The sequence below is a fragment of the Hakea prostrata genome, chromosome 5 (genome assembly GCF_041222555.1).
Source record: "Hakea prostrata isolate BN-2017 chromosome 5, UWA_Hpros_2, whole genome shotgun sequence".
NCBI lineage: Eukaryota > Viridiplantae > Streptophyta > Magnoliopsida > Proteales > Proteaceae > Hakea > Hakea prostrata.
The window spans coordinates 48,481,791-48,499,038 of record NC_142604.1 but is presented as its reverse complement, the minus strand read 5'-3'; the positions used below and the strand labels follow the sequence as shown (position 1 = coordinate 48,499,038).

Sequence of the window (17,248 nt, the reverse complement as noted above, 5' to 3'; positions counted from 1 at the left end):
AAAGAAAACAATATAAATGCAAAATTTAGATTATCTTATGTAGAACATAAGACAGAAAAATGAATTTGGAAACTAACAAAAACTATTTTTCTAATACTACCCTGAATGTTTTATCTCGCTTTTGGAAAAAGTAATTGAAGTAAAAATTTTATTGTGAAGCTAAAAGGCTTGGCCATCCACACTAAGGGTTTTTTTTTTTTATATCAATTATCATTCTTAAGTATGAGAAATTTTTATTATTTTAAATTATTTGACATCAGTTATTAATGTTTTTATTTAAAATAATAGAAAAACCTCTAAAATATATAATAAGTTTTTTGTTTATTATGGATTATAGTGAGAATTTCATTCTCTTCATTTATATGCAGGTTTACTTAAAATTTCATAGTTAAGCTGAGGGTAAAATAGTCAATACACATTTATTTTATAAAAACCATAATTTTCCCCCCTTTTCTCATTTGCTCACACTATCATTTTCTAACAATTTTTTTTATCTTGAAGAAAAACTTATTTTTAATTTCATGATTTATTTTCAAAAAAATTCACCAAATAATTTTTCATTATTGACCAATCATGAATTATTATACTTATTTCTTTTAAGTAGACATAATAGAGAATGAAAATTGATACAAAAAATAGCCTTAACTTGTTTACTTTCGATACCAAATGAGATTTGATATTGGTGGTTATTGGTAGTATTTTTGACAAGTTTTTTCATAATTTTTCTTAGGAAAAAAAAAGAAGAAGTTAAGTGCAATATTTGTCAATGTGCTCTTGGTTCAGTGGTAGTATTTCACAAAATTCACAAGTAGCCTCTTATGTAGAACAGTAAAATTAAGGTCTTAAGTTCGAACATTTATCCCTCCACCTTTCTCGTATAAAACACAACTAACATATCCTCCTATTTTCAGGGTCGAGCTAAGCGTAAATTGCTACATCGCCATTTCTAACTTACTGAAGCATTTAAGTGAATTGCTTCAGTGTTGCACAATTAATGTATAGCAACGTGCAGCCTGCGGTCCAGATCCAAACTTGTGGTTAATATGCAATTTCAACCATTCATTTTGTCTAATTTCGTGTTAGTATTTTTTTTTTGGGTAAAATTTAACTGCAAAACGAATAGTTGAGATTTTATCTCGACCACAAGTTTCGATCTGGACCTTAGACTGCACGGTGTGTAGTAGACAAGCAGAGCTCAACACTTAAAATCCAATAAATAAACCCAGAAGTGATTCGCGGGGCACGAGGCACCCAGGGGATGGATCAAATGTCAGGTATCAAGTGGACAACATTTGTTCACATTTGCTCTGACAGTCTGATTGTCATGATCCGTGTGGGTCTTATTGTGTTTACATCAGAATTTAATATTTCAAAGGCTAACACAAAAGAATGTTGTTAATTGTTTTATTTTTTTTGTTAAAGAAAATTAAACACTTAGATATTATTATGTTTAAATTGGATTTTCATTTGGAATTGACATTCTTAAAATTAGAAATTAATTTCCAATCAAAACCAACCGTTTCGATTTGAAATTACGTTAACGATTCCTTTAATTCAACGAGAAGAACAGTATTTCAAAATGTGATAGTAATTGAAAGGAAATCGACATGACTCATTAAAGCTTTTTAATTTTCTTCTAATTCAAAATTCTACATGATAACGACAATTGCTAATCTTCTTCTTCAAAAGCTTCCTTTAATCAAAATTCTCAAAAGCAACACCCCAACTATCGAAATCTCTGTCCCACCTACGCTCTTACGCTTTCCTCGTGTCAGCCCATCTCTGAGCTTACATTTTACATTTGGGTTTGCAGAATCATCACTCAAGAGCATGTAAGCTACTTCCTATCTCCTCCATTAAAAACCCTTTTAGTTTAATATCATTCCAGCTCTTGATTTGCTTTCTTTATAGTCCAGTTCTTAAGAAAGTGTTCTTAGAAATTGGTCAGAACCAAGCTTTATCACATTCTTTTTCTCTGTCCTGCATATCTCACCTTTATCATTTTCTCTCTTAAATCCTATTGAAGTGGGCTGTCGGTGGTGTTCATGCTGTGCTTGTAAATATTCCTATGATACTATTTTGCTTGTCTTTAGCACATTTTTCTACCTGGGTTTCTGATTTTGTTTTACTTTTTATGAAGAGTTTAATCCGATCTTTGGACTACCAGAGCTAGCATTTCTGATGACCAGTGAATAACAGAGGCTTCTGGTAAGAGCTGCTACGGCTTCAAGCCCTCTTTTCTCTGATGTCTGTGTTTAATTTCATTTCTTCTAGGATGCTCTGTTTCCTTCTTTACTTCTCTTCCCCAGTTTCTTTTGGGATGTGGGTTGTTTATTTCCATGCATTCGTTTTCCTTCTTTACATTTGTAGCTTCGTGAGAACATCACTTAACTGCTCTGTTTTATCATCTGTCTCTTCTTGTTTCACGAAATTTATGTTGGCATGGATGCAATTGCATTCACTGATAGTAAAACAAACCTTTCTGCTACGGTTGCAGCTCATCATGTGAAAATTGTCTTAAGAACCAATGAAGACTCATCTTCTGGACCAGATGAAACTTCATTTTTCCATTTTTCAGTTCATGCATTTGTTGATTACAGTCTCTACACTAGAGAGGTTTTCTGTGCTCTATGATGTATACCAGCTGAATACCTGCCTTTCTTTCGGGCCAACAGAACTGCTTTCTTTTGTATTACTTACTGAGATAGTATAAAATCAGCTGTGACTACTTGCTTTGGGTAAATGGAAGCGAATTCATAGTTCATTTCCATGTCAAGTGCGGATCTGTTGTACCTTTTTGAATGCAGTAAGTGGTACGTTTGATTAGATATTAGAACTTAATTGCTTGCCCGGAAATTTCTGACCATGATTCCTCCTGATCTCTCCTTGCTTTCAGACCAAAAACAGCATTTTTGAGCTCACAATTTTAAAACGTTCTTATGTTTTCTTGACAACTTTGATACTGGATTCAGTGAGAGCAGAAACAATTTCTTTTCTATGAGAAGTGATATTTGCTTCTGAGGTTTAGTTGGCAGAAGTCTCAACACTGCTTGTCAGACGAATAAAAAAAGATTTTCTCTGCACATCCTGACTCTATTAATGTATTGAAGCAGGAATTTGTAGAGTTAAACATATTTAAACCGTTAAGACACTAAGAATCTAAAATGATGCTTTCCCTGATTGATCTTATCTCAGAGATTTCTGTTATTTTTTGGATAGCTACACTCAAGTGACATCATGGACCAAAAGACATGGCATTGGAGGAAAAGGCCTACGGAAAAGACAATTGTCGTAAGTGATCAAGCCAATCTCTTGTTGAAAGAAAATTTAGAAGAGGTAACTGAACTTCTCTCATCTTCCAAATTCATTCTTTGATGAGTAAATTCCTATTTTCATTAATTTAATTTATATTAATGTAAGATCCTGCTCTTTTGGTTAGCAGTAAACAATCACCATGGCATGGCATTTTAGAGGTTTTCTATCTCTTTGTATGATCATTACTGAATGTTTATTATGTGCCTGAGCAATTATCTAAATTTAGCTTTGCATTCTCCATCTTTCATTCCTAAGCTTGATATTAACATGTCAATTACAGTGCTTCTGTGTGACTCTGATCTGTGGGTACAGATTCATTGACTTCGATCTTGACCCACATCGTCACTGAAAATTCATTCAGATAACCTTAGGCTTTCCATGCAGGCCAGGAAATTTCTGTAAGCAGGGAAGGAAAGAAGGGCAAAAAATTAACAAATTGTTATGGACTCTCTGGTCTGAGGACTATCTGACAATTTTTATTCTCATGATCACGAAATCTCTATCCCCCTCATTGTGATCAGTCCATTCCAGAAACCTTTGAATCTAGTTTTCTTAGGAACTAACAAACCGAAACCTTCTTTCTTGGTTGTGTAGAATGTGTCTTCAAGTTAAGAGGTTATGAAGTGCAATATTGTGCTGGATATTTTCGAATATAAAATTCATATTTACTGTGGTGAGTATGGTTTAATGTTAAATGCTACTTTGAGTATATTACTGAGTTTCTTATTTTTATTTTCAAAAAGAAACCTGTGACTGATAAAGTAGCAGAGTTGGAGATATCTGTAAAAAAATTGAATGAGAAGCTATCCTGGGTCCTCTCTGAGTGTGATGCAAAAGATGATCTTGTGACTGAACATGCAAAGGTGGCTGAAGAAGCAATTGCAGGTTCTTATACTAAATCTGTTTTTCCTTCATTCTTAGCATGAATTTCTTGTTTTAATGTGTGTCAATGGGGTGAATGTATTTGTTGATAGTTTCTTTATGGCCTGATATGTAGCTGATCTTGTTCATTTAAATAAAATCATGTAGGTTGGGAGAAAGCAGAAGCAGAGGCATTATTTCTCCGGCAGGAATTAGATGAAGCTTTACAGGAAAGAATGGCTGCAGAAGAAAGGATAGGTCACTTGGATGCAGCTTTAAAGGAATGCATGCAACAGTTACGTTTTGTGAGGGAAGATCAGGAACAGAGAATACATGATGCGGTTTTGAAGGCATCAAATGAGTTTGAGAAAGCACGGACCTTTTTGGAAGAGAAGCTAGCAGAAGGAAGCAAGAAGCTTAACAAGTTGGGCATTGAGAACACTCAGCTGGCCAAGGCCCTCCTGGTGAAGGAACAAATGATTGACGGCTTAAGTCAATACAAGTCCCAGGCAGAAGCTGATTTTAAAGCACTGACAGACAAGCTAGGCTTATTGGGGAAGGAAAATGTATCTCTGAAATATGAGGTTTCCATCCTTGAGAAGGAAATTGAGATTCGGAACGAGGAGAGAGATTTCAACCGTCAATTGGCTGATGCATTACAAAAGCAACACCTGGAAAGTACGAAAAAGATTGCAAAGTTAGAAGCAGAATGTCAGAGATTACGCCTGTTGGTTCGAAAACGGTTGCCAGGTCCAGCTGCTTTTGCAAAAATGAAGAGTGAAGTTGAGATGCTGGGAAAAAATCCTGTCGACATGAGGAGAAAAAAGTCAAATCCTCAAATGGCAGGGGTGAAGGACTTTGGTGCAGTTAACTCTCCAGAAATTTCCATTAGGAGGATCAATTTTTTAACTGAGCAATTATTAGCTGTGGAGGAAGAAAACAAATATCTCAAGGAGGCCCTATCCAAGAAAAATAGTGAACTACAATCTTCAAGGACAAAGTGTGCCCACAAAGCTTCCAAATTGTCACCGTTTGAGACTCAGCTTGGAATACTAACAAAAGATCAAACAAATATGGAGTTGATAAGGAGTTTTCCCTCATCATATGAACTTTCTCTTGAGTCAGTATCTGGTGTCAGCAATGAAGATGAGGCCAGCTCTATATCTTGGGCCTCTGCTTTAGTATCAGAACTGGAGCATTTCCGAAATGGGAAAGCAAGGGAGCAATCATGCAGTACTGTTGGAATAGCAGACATAAGTCTAATGGATGACTTTGTTGAGATGGAAAAATTGGCAATAGTATCTGTTGAGAAACCTTTTGGAAGTCCCCGTTATTCAGATAAAAGCAATTCATTTGTGGTCTCGAAGGTTGAGTCAGGTGTCAGTCCCTCAAATGGAACTGGAAGGGAAATAGTTCCTGTCTCAGATAGCCACTCAGGTTCTCTTCACACAAATCAAGAAATACTATCAAATGATAGGTCATTTGGGAAGTATCCTAGTTGGATTCATGATATTTTAAAGATTATTTTTGAGCAAAGTCATGAAACAGAAAAAAATCCTGAACAAATTCTTGAGGAGATTAGAACCGCATTGTTGTATACGAATCCTGGTGAATTTTCCAACTACAAGGAAGTCTCAATGCATTTGGAAGCATCAGAAAACACTCACATTAGTGGCTATATCTCATGGAAGCCTCCAAATTCATATCCAGTTGCAGATTCAGTTGATGGAGCATCAGAAATTAACATCTCATCCAAGGAAATGGGCAATCAGCAGCTTCAGTCAGATCTCAACAAATCAATCTGTAAAATAATTGAACTTATTGAAGGTATTAGCCAACCATCTTTAATGCATCGTAATGCACCAGAAGTCCTGTCAGAAGAAAATAGGACTTCTGTACCACATAGAAAACCAGCAATAGCTTCAGGATACACAGTTCATGTTTTCCAGTGGAGAAGTTCTGAACTCAGTGCAGTTCTACATGAATTTGTCCACACATGTAATGATCTATTGAGTGGGAAAGCTGGCCTTGAAAATTTTGCTAGAGAATTAACTTCAGCATTGGATTGGATTGTAAACCACTGTTTGCCCATTCAAGATGTTTCGAGTATGAGGGACATGATCATTCCTCTTCCAGAAGGAAACAGAGTACATGTATCGAGAGAAGGGTCATGTTCTACTTTAATGGCACCTCCAAGTGAACAAAATAAGGAAATTCTTTCACTTCTAAAGGAAGAAAATAGGATATTAGAGGATGAATTGACAAACATGCAAGCTGCAAAGAAAGATATGGAAAGCACACTCCAGTCAACAAATCATAAGAGCGAAAGCTTGATGATGGAGCTTCAGGAATCAAAACAAAACATAGCAATTTTGAAGAAAGAAGTTGAAAAACTCAAAGAATCAAAGGGGATTCTTGAACATCAAATTGAAGACCACTTATTGCTCAGTGAAGATCTTGATACCCAGCTTACAGTTGCCAGGGTTGAATTAAATGATGCTCGACAAAAGTTCTCATCACTTGAAGCAGAACTAGAGCACAGAAGCAACTGCTGTGAAGAACTAGAGGCGGCGTGTCTTGAACTACAGCTCCAACTAGAGAGGTACAAAACAATTTGTTCCTTTAATTTTCATGAAATAAAAGTTATTTATTTGTTGCTGAGATATATAACATTTCTGTAATATTTGACCTGCAGTGTTACCAAGAATGAAATTGTGAAATACAACCCATATCAAGAAGAAAAACAACTCCGAACTGTAAGATATCTCTTTACTTTCAGAAAATATACTTCTTTCCTGTTGTCACAGTACCATTTATCCTTTTAACTAGAAGCATGTTAAGGTTTCCTTCAACCTTACCTGCATTCTGTATCTGCCATGTGGAGGGGCTAATTTAGTCATTTAGAGCATTATATGAATAGTGTATCTTTTTGATCAGCCCAATATCGATCCCAGTTGCCCATCTTCCCTAATACTTTTTCAGTTAGAAAAAAAGGCTGTTCTTGTATATCCATTTCTAGTTATTTATTCTGACATATTTCAAAGTCTGGTTGGGCTTGACATATAATATAACTTGAAAGTGACATGGATGACATATTTGCAAAGTTGAGTCCCAACTAGGCTGCCACATGGCAGATAAAGTTGCATTTTAGGAATGATTTTCAACAAGAAAAATGCAGTAAATCAAATGCAATCATGTCCTAAAAGCTTATAGTTTGAATTCTTTGGATTTGTATTTTATGATATAAAGCTATGCAACTATGCTTCCCCCCCTAATTTTTTGAATATTTCATAGATTGGGAACACATTGACAGCTTATTCTCTGGTTGTTTTAGTAATAATTTTATTTATGTAACTGGTATGAGCAAGTCGTAAGGCTTGTGGCCAAGTGGTTGTGCGTTTTGAGTTGGGAAACAGCCTCCCTGCAAAGCGACGTAAGGCTGTGTACATTATGACCCACTCCCCAGAAGCCGCAGCGGCATGAGCCTCATGCACTGGGTACAATTTAGGTTATTAACTGGTATGAATATCCACCGGTTAAACAATCAGGTTTGAGATTTACGCTAGGCATACTCCTGAATTAAAAAAATTATCTTCTACCAATGAAAGAATTGAACCATAAAATAGGTATATGATATGTTGGTTACATGATTTTCACTCCACTAGTGGGAGGCTCAGCTGGAGTTCCAGTTTATCAGATTTTGTAGAACAACCATTAGAGAACATATCAGAGGCAGATTAGGCAGAATAAAAGTTAAGGAAACACCCCAAAAGTGTCTTCATTTTACGGGCGTAGTTCTAGGTGACCATGTGACTCTGGGGTACAGAATTTTCAGACTGGTTCTTTGTGAAGCTCTCTAATTACAAATTATTCACTTAAAACCTTGATAGATTCAGAAGAGTTTTGAATCAACTTTGCAGGACTTGGAGATCACAGCAGCATCAGAAAAGTTGGCTGAGTGCCAGGAAACCATCTTAAAACTGGGAAAACAGTTGAAGACATTGGCTTCTCCAACTGAAGAATCTTTCTTTGATAAAATTATCCCAATAACCCCTGCCACCACTGCAAACAACAGAAGCAGAAACATAAAGCATCGTAACTCCCTACGTGAACAGATGCTAGCAGAGGATGATGCTGAGGGAGAGGATCTCAACTCCCCAAAGACAAAAGAAATAATATGCAGTGAAGAACCTCAGAAGCTTCTCGCTCTTCCAGCTAATGATTTCAACCCCCTCAATAGTCCTATCGAACTAGTAGAGACTATAAAGCATCTCAGCTCAAATCAGGAGAAAGACAAAACTAAGATCACCACATCTGGTTCTCTCGCTATTGTTCCTGCCAAGAAACGTGGTGGAGGTGCGGGTTTGCTGAAGAAGCTGCTGTCAAGGAAGAGAGGGAAAAGCAAGAATGGTTTTCTCCCTATTGCTGCATAATTTTTGGGGAAAATGTTCATAAATTGGTTGTGCCTGCTGTTTGATATTGCACCATAGAAAGGGATATAATGAATGTTAATCTCTGTTGTCTGAAAAAGCGATGCACATAGAGAGGATCAGAAAGAGATGTTGGTTTGATCTTGTGACACTTCTATGTATTGTTGCCCGGCTTTTGTATATCTTTTTTGGGCTGAAAGAGTATCTTATTATGGTAAATAATAGTATAGCATTCAAGCAGCCTGTATATACTGATGAACTCAAATCTAATAGTGAATCTAAACTTGTTATTTACAGCCATAAAAATCATACTAGAGAAAAAGAAGGCTTCTAGGCTGCATGGCACCACATGTATTCTTATTGGCCCTGCGCTTGACATGGGTCTGTGGGCAAGTGCAACCTCATGCATCCTGGAAGCTATCTGGATTACCCTTCCCTGTTTGTCAGTCAGCTCAAGTTGGTGATCATTCTTACTTTAAACTATTAGGAGGTTGTTTTCATGTTTCCAACCCCCAACCTAATGGTTGCAGGGTTGTAGTAGTGCAACTGAACAGTTGCCCCAAAGCTCAGCCCAAAAGATCAGCACAGTCTAGCATAGCCTTGCAAGGTCTGAATTTCTTCTTTAGTAATCTTGTGGTGTCCAGTGAATCTTATATTCCCATAGCTCCTTCCTTTTATCTATGGGGGAAAAAGATTGTGAAAACAATTAAAATACTGTGCAAGACGAAAAGTCTAACAGTATGGAATTAATGATAGCTTATACATGGCTGAATCATTAATAACCAACAGAACACTGGTACAATAGGTTGTATCTACCCTTTGGTTGAAGCACTTCCTTTTGCTGTTGCAGAAGACTTACGAACCCTTCAAGGTTTTGATTTTCTCTTCTAGAAATAAAATTCCATAAAGGAGCTTTAGGGTTACAGCATTTGAAGTTGATCAAGAAAATATCAACTGCAATTTTGTATTAAGAAAATGTAAATTAGACAGTATTAAGCAATAGATCCTTGGATTTGGTGGCATTGACTTTTTAAAAATTTTATCTGAGCATAATTTTTGTCACGGAATACTTCTTCCCCCATTGTTCTCCACAAAAAAATAATCACACCAGAAATATCTTTGGACTGCATGGAAAAAGAAATAGATTAAACAAATAGATTATAAATAATAATAAAAATATATATAAAAAAAAAATGATAAATTCCAATGACACTTTCAGCCCTTATCCCTGTATTTTATGTATCATCTGTTCTTCCTTCTTCCACATCCCTCCTCTAAATCCAACATCTTCAATTGGAAAGCCTTCCAATTTCGGACACCAAGAAACAGTTAAAATTCTAAGGGAAGGCATTGCCTGATGAACTGCAGACCACTCCTCTTCTAAGTCTGATAAGGACTTTAACATTAAGCCCTCTATCTTCCACACAGAACCCGCTGTTCCCCAAAATCTCTGATTCATTTTTACCATATTACCTGAACAAATAGAGAGATAACGTAGCATTGGAAGTGCAATAGGGCTGAGCCAAGTTGGACTCATATCTCCAGGAAAGAACTTGAGATGAAGCTCATGAAGTTGTCGAGGAGGAGAGAGCTTATCCATCTTTGCCACAAGATCTTCACCATGACTGTCATAACAGCTAAGGACTAGAAATTGCAATTGTTGTAGATGCAACAGAGCATTCACCTCTTCACCTTCAATCTCATCACCCTTTGTTAATCGTAATTCAAGCTTTCTGAGTCGGGTCAACCTCTTCAATTCTGCAATACGACAGCCTTCTATTTGGTTTGATCTTGCAGGTCTAAACCCCAGCAATTCTTGAAGATTTGAAAGCCTTCCCAACCCTTTGGGTAGGTATTCAAGTGATCCACAATGACTTACATCTAAGATGGTGAGCTTCTCTAGAGTTGTGATGAATGAGGGAAGTACCTTCAGATTATGGCAATAACTTGCATCCAGTATTTCGAGGTTACTGAGTTTCTTCAGAGAAGGAGGAAGTAGAACTAACGGGTGGGTGTTGCTGAAACTGAGGAAAGTTAAATGTTGAAGCAAACCAATTTGGTCCAGTAGACCTGGTAGATGTGTTTCAAAGATTGACTTTGAGATATCCAATACCCTTAAGTATCGGCATTCGGAGAACTTCTTTGCCACAGCTGAAGTGAACTTGTTAACTTCACCAGTCTTGGTTGTGGACAGCAATGCCCGCAGCTTTGAATTGGTAGGAATGCACCCACTTCTAAGACCCAAACGACGGGTACTAGCTCCATTTGACTCATCAACCTTCACCATTTTGATCAATAAATCACGAACCATATCATGTATCTTGCATGTGTATGCAATCCCATTATAAGCCTTATCAACCACTTCTACCAAACATCTATTTGTAAGCCCCGAAAAGCAATCTTCTGCTGCCAATGTGGTTAATCCACCACTCGTCATTGGAACAAAACCCTCACCAATCCACCAATTGACTAACTGCTTCTTGGTTATGACACAATCCTCAGGATAGAGAGAAAAACAGAGTAAGCACGATTTTAGATTAGAAGGAAGCTCATCATAGCTTAGTTGCAATGAAGCCATCACTGAGTCATTGTTCTCTGCCAATTCTTCACGAAAATTTTCCACAATTCTCCTCCATTCATCATAGTAAGGCAACTTACATAGCATGATTCCTCCCACTGCCTTAATGGCTAAAGGAAGTCCCTTGCATTTGTCCATAATCTCCATACCAACACTCTCCAATTCAGGGTAACCACACTCACCACCGGTTGCAGCAAAGGCTACTTTACAAAACAACAACCAACTATCATCTACACTCAGAAATTCTGGACGATGGATTCTTGCCTCTGTCACTCCCATCATTTGGGCCACTTTCTTTATTCTAGTAGTGATAATGACACTGCTTCCATTTCCCTTGGGCAACCCATGACAAATTCGTTGCCACCAGTCACTATCTTCTCTCCATACATCATCCATCACAATCAAATACCTCTGGCCTTGAAGATACTGGTTTATTTTCCTCAGCAGTTCCCCTGGATCATCTCCAAGACTAGCATCTCCCAGATGCTGTAACATACTTCTCAAAATTTGTTCTTCAGAAAACGTTTGAGAGACAGAAACCCACATCCTCCTGTCAAAGTGGTTTTCCACTTCCTTGTCATTGAAAACCTTTTGAGCCGTAGTGGTTTTACCCAATCCACCCATGCCAACGATCCCAATGGCAAGAAGGCCACTGTTTGCTTCAAATAACCACTCTTTTAGCTTTTGTGTGTCAGCTTCCAATCCCACTACTTGGGTGTGGTCATAGACCGGAGAACTCCATCTAGACATTTCTTGGGTATGTGCTTCTGCACTTCCCCTCTGAGGTAAGATGGTTACACCAAGGTAAGAAGAAATGTCATTTTTGATAACACTTATTTCCTGATTGATTTCCCTGAGGCGCTTTCCTGTTTGGTAATGGAAAGGGAGATCCACAGGAGAGAAGCACTTAAAGCACGTAGCTGAAACTTCTTCATCTTCATTGGATCTCACAGAGCAATCTGCAAGTATGTCTTCAGCTTCATAGACCAATTCTTGCAGACGAACTGTAATTGTTCGGACAGTCTGATGTTTTCTCTTCAGCTTGTCTGCATCTCTAAGAAAGCTTTGCATGAGCTGCAGCTCACCCTTGAGCCTATTGAATTGGTCTCTAAATTCATTGATGATGCGGCTATGCTCTTGAAGAACATTAAATAGTTTATCCAAGAACACAGAAACGATTGCATCCACCATGGCTTCCTCCACAAAACTAAATTAAAAAAAAAATAATAATATTAATAATAAATTACAACCCAATACATAAGTCTTCAAATCCAATTAAGCTTCTCACTCCATGTCCTTGAAACTGCAGTAGTACTTACAAGGCCAAACGCAGTAAAAACAAAAAGAAAAGCAAGAATGGAAGTTTCGGATTTACTCTTGGTTCTTAACTTTCAAGGGTTTCGATCTATCATGAAGGTGTACCAGAAGATTTAAATCGCAAGAAAAGCAAACCATGTTGAAAAGCGTTCAATCAGCGACAAAAAGGAAAGCTACTACCTCCAAGTAACATGATAGAAGAAACTAGGAATTCAAGTTGAGAGCTTCAACAGATAACAAAAAATTAAAGTTTTGCACTTACACTTGCTTGTAAGCTCCCGAGGGTCATGATCTGAGATTTGCCATGGGAGGTGGAAATCGTGAAAAATTACCAACAAATCGAGGACTCGGAGCTACAGAGGAATTTTCCTTTGGGGAAGACTAAAGAAGAGGAACGGTCAAATGGAGACTGGTCAAGGAAGACAACTTCTACTCTGAATTCTATGAAAACCCTCATTGTTATTAAGATTTATCCAACAGTACTCGTCGTTAGTCTTTCAAAATCTGCTTAGAAAAATCCCAGAGATTTTGTTGCTGGAAGAGTCAATGGGTTCTATACGCGTGGAAAATTGCTTGGTAATTGCGTAGTATTTGCAGGTAAGGTAAACACACTCTTATGAAATGGACGGTCAAGATCGAAATTCCATTTCCAGCACTGAAATCCAACTCATATGGATGGGTTGCCCCAAAAAAATAAAAAATTAAACAAGAAGAAGAAGAAGGTTTACGATATAAGGGCTACCACGTTGCTTCTTCATGATGGTTGCAGAAGTCCTTGTGCCCTTTAAGGCTTCTGTTCGTTTTAACCCTTGAAGAAAATCTCTGTTGGCTGTAAGAGAACACCATAAAAATGCGTCAAGTTCTTTAGCGTATCGAGCACTTCTGTTTTTGGTAGAGCTGATCAAGCGAAGTATTGCAACATAAAAGATATATTAAGTACTTAATCAATGCACCAAAATCTCTCAAATTATTGAACCGCTTGAATTTAAGTCTTTAACCCATCTGGTGCTAGGCTAGTACAATCTAACACCTATACACCAAACTAAACACATTAAATACATAACAAGATACATATACTTATAACAAACAAAAATTTGGGATTCATAGTTGCATGAGTGTTTGAAGAGCAAGTATATGATGCAATGGGCAGTTCGAGGACTAGCGGATGAGAGATTATGAAGCTATCTATGCAGATTTTTCCGTACACCAGTGCAAGCTTTACTTGTATTCACTCTCAAGAGGGTCGTTGAGTTTTTTATGATAATAAACAGGAAGAATCACATATCCAAATTGGTTACCCCACCTTGTTCCTCCTAATTTACTACTCGTCACCAGTTCAATTTGACAGTTCTTGATCAATACTTTCATAGTCAATCAATTAATTTGATGCTTTGGATATATTTAATTACATATGAAGACGTTGAAAGCAATGATGGAAAAAAAAAAAAATAATAATAATGTCACAAAATCAGTCATGGTTCTTGTGAGGAAGAAAAAGAATGTGTGAACTAACACCTGCAATCTGGCTGTTTTCTTGATGTTAACCATTAATAATCCAGAGATTTGAGTCCCTTCATGTAGTTCTGCTAGAAGCGATTGAGAAGTATATTAGATATACGATTTGTTTCCAAAATATTAGTTCCGGGGAAGACTTAATGTCTGAGTTCTTCAAATCCAAGTATCTTGCTAATCTGGATGATATCATACTGAATAGAACAACGTTGATGGTCTGCACAGGAATTACTCTAAGCATCAGAAGAATGTCATCTAACTACTAAAACCCTTTTTTGGAATCGTTCTAAGAATCTTGAACACTTGTTTTTCTCTTTTTCCTCTGCCCGCTCACTTTGGGAGAAAGTCATCCCATCCATTTGGCCCTATTCACGGCACTCCTTTAGTCCCGAGACCTTCTCCATCTCTTGTATTCGTGATTGTGTGGTTAAGATGGTTTTTGGCATTATCATCCATCACTTGTGGTGAGAAGGGAATCTTAAGAGATGATCCAACAAATAGTATTAGGAATTTAGTAGTAGAAACTTGAAAGCAAGAAAAGAAAATGCATAAACTAACTGTTGAAGATTGATCGAGAGAGTTGTAGAGATCAAGTTCCTCACCAGCTGCAAAATCTCTCATAGCTATTTCAGTTTCTGTGACAAGTGTAGGAATCCAGAAGAAGGACGGAAGCAAGTAAGACAAAAGTCAGATTAAAGAAGTGGAGCATGTGCTACCAATAGATAAGTAAATACCAACACTCCTTGGAGAAACCTCAATTATGTTTAATATTTCAATGAAACTTACTAGTGTTGCTCGAGGACCTTTACGTATACAATGTGTTGTGGAGGATAATCAACCCGAGAGCCCTCTCGGGAAGAACTATTTACACCCCCTTGGGGTAATGGAGAGCCCTTTGAGAAGAACCACTTACACCGCTCAGGGTAATGGAGAACCCTTTGGGAAGAACCTCTTACACCCCCTCGGGGTAATGGAGAGCCCCTCGGGAAGAGCCACTTACACCCCCTCGGGGTAATGGAGAGCCCCCTCAGGCAACTCCACCAACACTCCCTCGGGAAGTTGGAGAACATCTCCCCTAGAGGATCTCTCAAGAATCACTTGTGATACACTCGGGCAATGAGAGAACGCCCAGTACTAAGTTTGGAGAGGAACATTGAAGACAACCAAGTCAAAAGGGTCAGTTAGAGATAACCACCCATCATCCCCACCTTGAAACGTGGGAAAGTTGTTGATGGAGTAACGACTCCATTGGTCCCACTAAGAAAAGAAATGTGTTTCTTAAGGCAACTCGCCCCACTCTTCAATCAGTGGGCGAAATAGATGGAGGGACCGCCCCAAGGTAACCACTATATAAACTCCATCTTAAGATAGGCAATGTATGAGACTCTATTCACCATCATTCTCTACGCTTTGAGAACCCTCTCAGAGCCTTCTATTGTTGCCTAGACTAACTTACGCGTTGGAAGCGGTCCCTCGACCACACAAGGTCAGACTACTCTAATTTCCTTTGTGAGTGAAGGCATCACATTTATTCAAGTTATGTTGGAAATTAAAGCCCTTAAGAGGTCGTCCAACTACTCGGGTTGACGCGAAGAAGGTCTAGACGCAACACAATGTATAAAGAAATTAAGAGGTTTTTGCCTCGTATAAAAGCAACAAAATAGATTAATTCCCCTTATTCCAAAATTTGCCAATTCATGATTCTTGAATTACAAAATCATGGTCCAATCAGATTTATATCTTTGGAATACAAAAGGTTTCTACCAAAATGATAAATGTAAAATATACTTTACAATCTGTCAACGGTGGGTTAGTAGAGCGGTCGGATTTTGTCCTGGATTTCTAACAATCAAAATCCCATTTTGTTCTTCATCCAAACTCCCACCTATTTTCAATCTTCAATTGTCAAAATGAAAGAAAAACCAACAGAACCATAGCAATATTAATGAACAATTCCCATTTAAGCTTTCGTTTGTTTTTATTAAATTGTAAATTTATCATGCTGTTCATCTTCTCACTCAAATATTGAAAATGTGAAAATCGAATATGAGATGTAGAGACTATTTTGTATATCTTTTCCACTTGTTCAACAGCCTTATGCCTGAACTATCACTCCCCTTGGATTAAAAACTTACTAAATCTTGTATTACCATCTGAAAGTCAATTACATTGAAAAGAAAAACTTTGTAACAGCATAGTTGAAAACATCATATACAGCATCGATTTTACATTTTAGAGGATGGATTCAAGGGAGAACAATACAATGGATGCTCATAAATCAGTGGCTCTTTTTAGTTTCATTTTTCATTCAAAATTTTAATCCATTTTTAAGAAATCATAATTGGAAAAAATTTGTGATTAAAATAAATTAAAAACTATTTAGTAAACATTGGACATAATAAAGTATGGAATGAGAGATTGGTGCTTCATAGCCTAGTTATGAAAATACTGTGGCCAGTTTATTTCCATATCCGTTTAGGAAGGTTTGAAAAGAGATCGAAATAGGCTATAGAAGCAAAGAAGCTGATTCAATTTCCCTTATTCCAAAATCTGGATAGTTTGTGGTGATATTGCCTTACACAGGATATACAAAGCTGGAAAGGAAGAAAAACTAGTTGAGAACAAGTCCATATCATCCGGAGTAAATGAAGCAGCATTGCAGCTTAGAAAATAAAGCTTTGATGTTGCTGTTGGGAAAAAATTAGATAAAGAAAGAATTTGAAGTTAAAACTTTTTTAAATGCATGGTTTCCATTTACCTTTCTTTCTCTAATAGTTTTGTGTCATTTGAGAGCAAACCCTAATTTTGAACTCTAATAATAAAGAATTCTTAATGCAGCTGGTCTAAGCGAAAATCATCGTTTGAGAAAAATCCACTATAACACAATAGAAACTCAGAGAGCATATACAGAATTCCGGAATATTCCAATTTCATTGTTTAACCCATTTCTCTTCTCAAAATGAAATATTTTTGGATGAATAATAAATTTATTTAACAACCCAAAAAGGAGAAAAACCAGCCCAGGGTGGGGTGGATGAATCTAAGAGAGGAGTGCCTTCTCAAAATGAAATTCGGCCAATTTGGTAGAGGATTTCACTAACTAAATCCCAAATTGAATCCATTAATACACAATTTATTGAGGGTAAGCAATATCACAGCTGGTCATGACTTACCAGCAATATTCATTAACTAGGGTTTAAGCAACAAAGGATTACAGATGGAGTTCATGAGTTGT

At 37.2% G+C, this 17,248-nt stretch overlaps 2 protein-coding genes across 6 annotated transcripts in view; one reads left to right on the top strand and one right to left on the bottom strand.

Annotated features, from left to right (window-relative positions):
* The first annotated feature begins 1,704 nt into the window (after window positions 1-1,704).
* LOC149016284 (filament-like plant protein 7) lies at window positions 1,705-8,870 on the top strand. Of its 3 annotated transcripts, none has more exons than XM_089157410.1 (7): window positions 1,705-1,832; window positions 2,141-2,208; window positions 3,220-3,336; window positions 4,059-4,200; window positions 4,345-6,778; window positions 6,872-6,932; window positions 8,097-8,870. In XM_089157410.1, exons 3-7 carry the CDS (start codon window positions 3,238-3,240, stop codon window positions 8,607-8,609), a joined length of 3,249 nt encoding a protein of 1,082 aa, XP_089013536.1. In that variant the 5' UTR covers window positions 1,705-1,832; window positions 2,141-2,208; window positions 3,220-3,237; the 3' UTR covers window positions 8,610-8,870. The 3 variants fall into 3 exon arrangements, with proteins under 3 accessions (XP_089013536.1, XP_089013535.1, XP_089013537.1); XM_089157409.1 differs by lacking the exon at window positions 1,705-1,832 and adding an exon at window positions 1,860-2,056; XM_089157411.1 differs by lacking the exon at window positions 1,705-1,832 and adding an exon at window positions 1,893-1,943.
* Window positions 8,871-8,888: 18 nt separating this feature from the next.
* The window catches only part of ZAR1 (HOPZ-ACTIVATED RESISTANCE 1), a 54,016-nt gene continuing 45,656 nt past the window's right edge, over window positions 8,889-17,248 (bottom strand). Inside the window, exons 1-3 of one of the 3 annotated variants that reach the window (XM_089157414.1) lie at window positions 12,764-13,191; window positions 10,080-12,391; window positions 8,889-9,730 (exon numbers count right to left, since the gene is read on the bottom strand). In XM_089157414.1, the coding sequence (XP_089013540.1) occupies window positions 9,666-9,730; window positions 10,080-12,375 (2,361 nt within the window). In that variant the 5' untranslated portion in view covers window positions 12,376-12,391; window positions 12,764-13,191 and the 3' untranslated portion in view covers window positions 8,889-9,665. The other 2 variants (XM_089157412.1, XM_089157413.1) reach the window with 2 other exon arrangements.

Excerpts from the sequence above, each read along its gene's own strand:
- LOC149016284 (XM_089157410.1), top strand. The coding sequence starts at position 3,238 with ATGGACCAAAAGACATGGCATTGGAGGAAAAGGCCTACGGAAAAGACA. Across the intron at positions 3,337-4,058 it reads TGAAAGAAAATTTAGAAGAG|AAACCTGTGACTGATAAAGT; the intron begins GTAACTGAACTT and ends ATTTTCAAAAAG. Across the intron at positions 6,933-8,096 it reads AAGAAAAACAACTCCGAACT|GACTTGGAGATCACAGCAGC; the intron begins GTAAGATATCTC and ends TCAACTTTGCAG.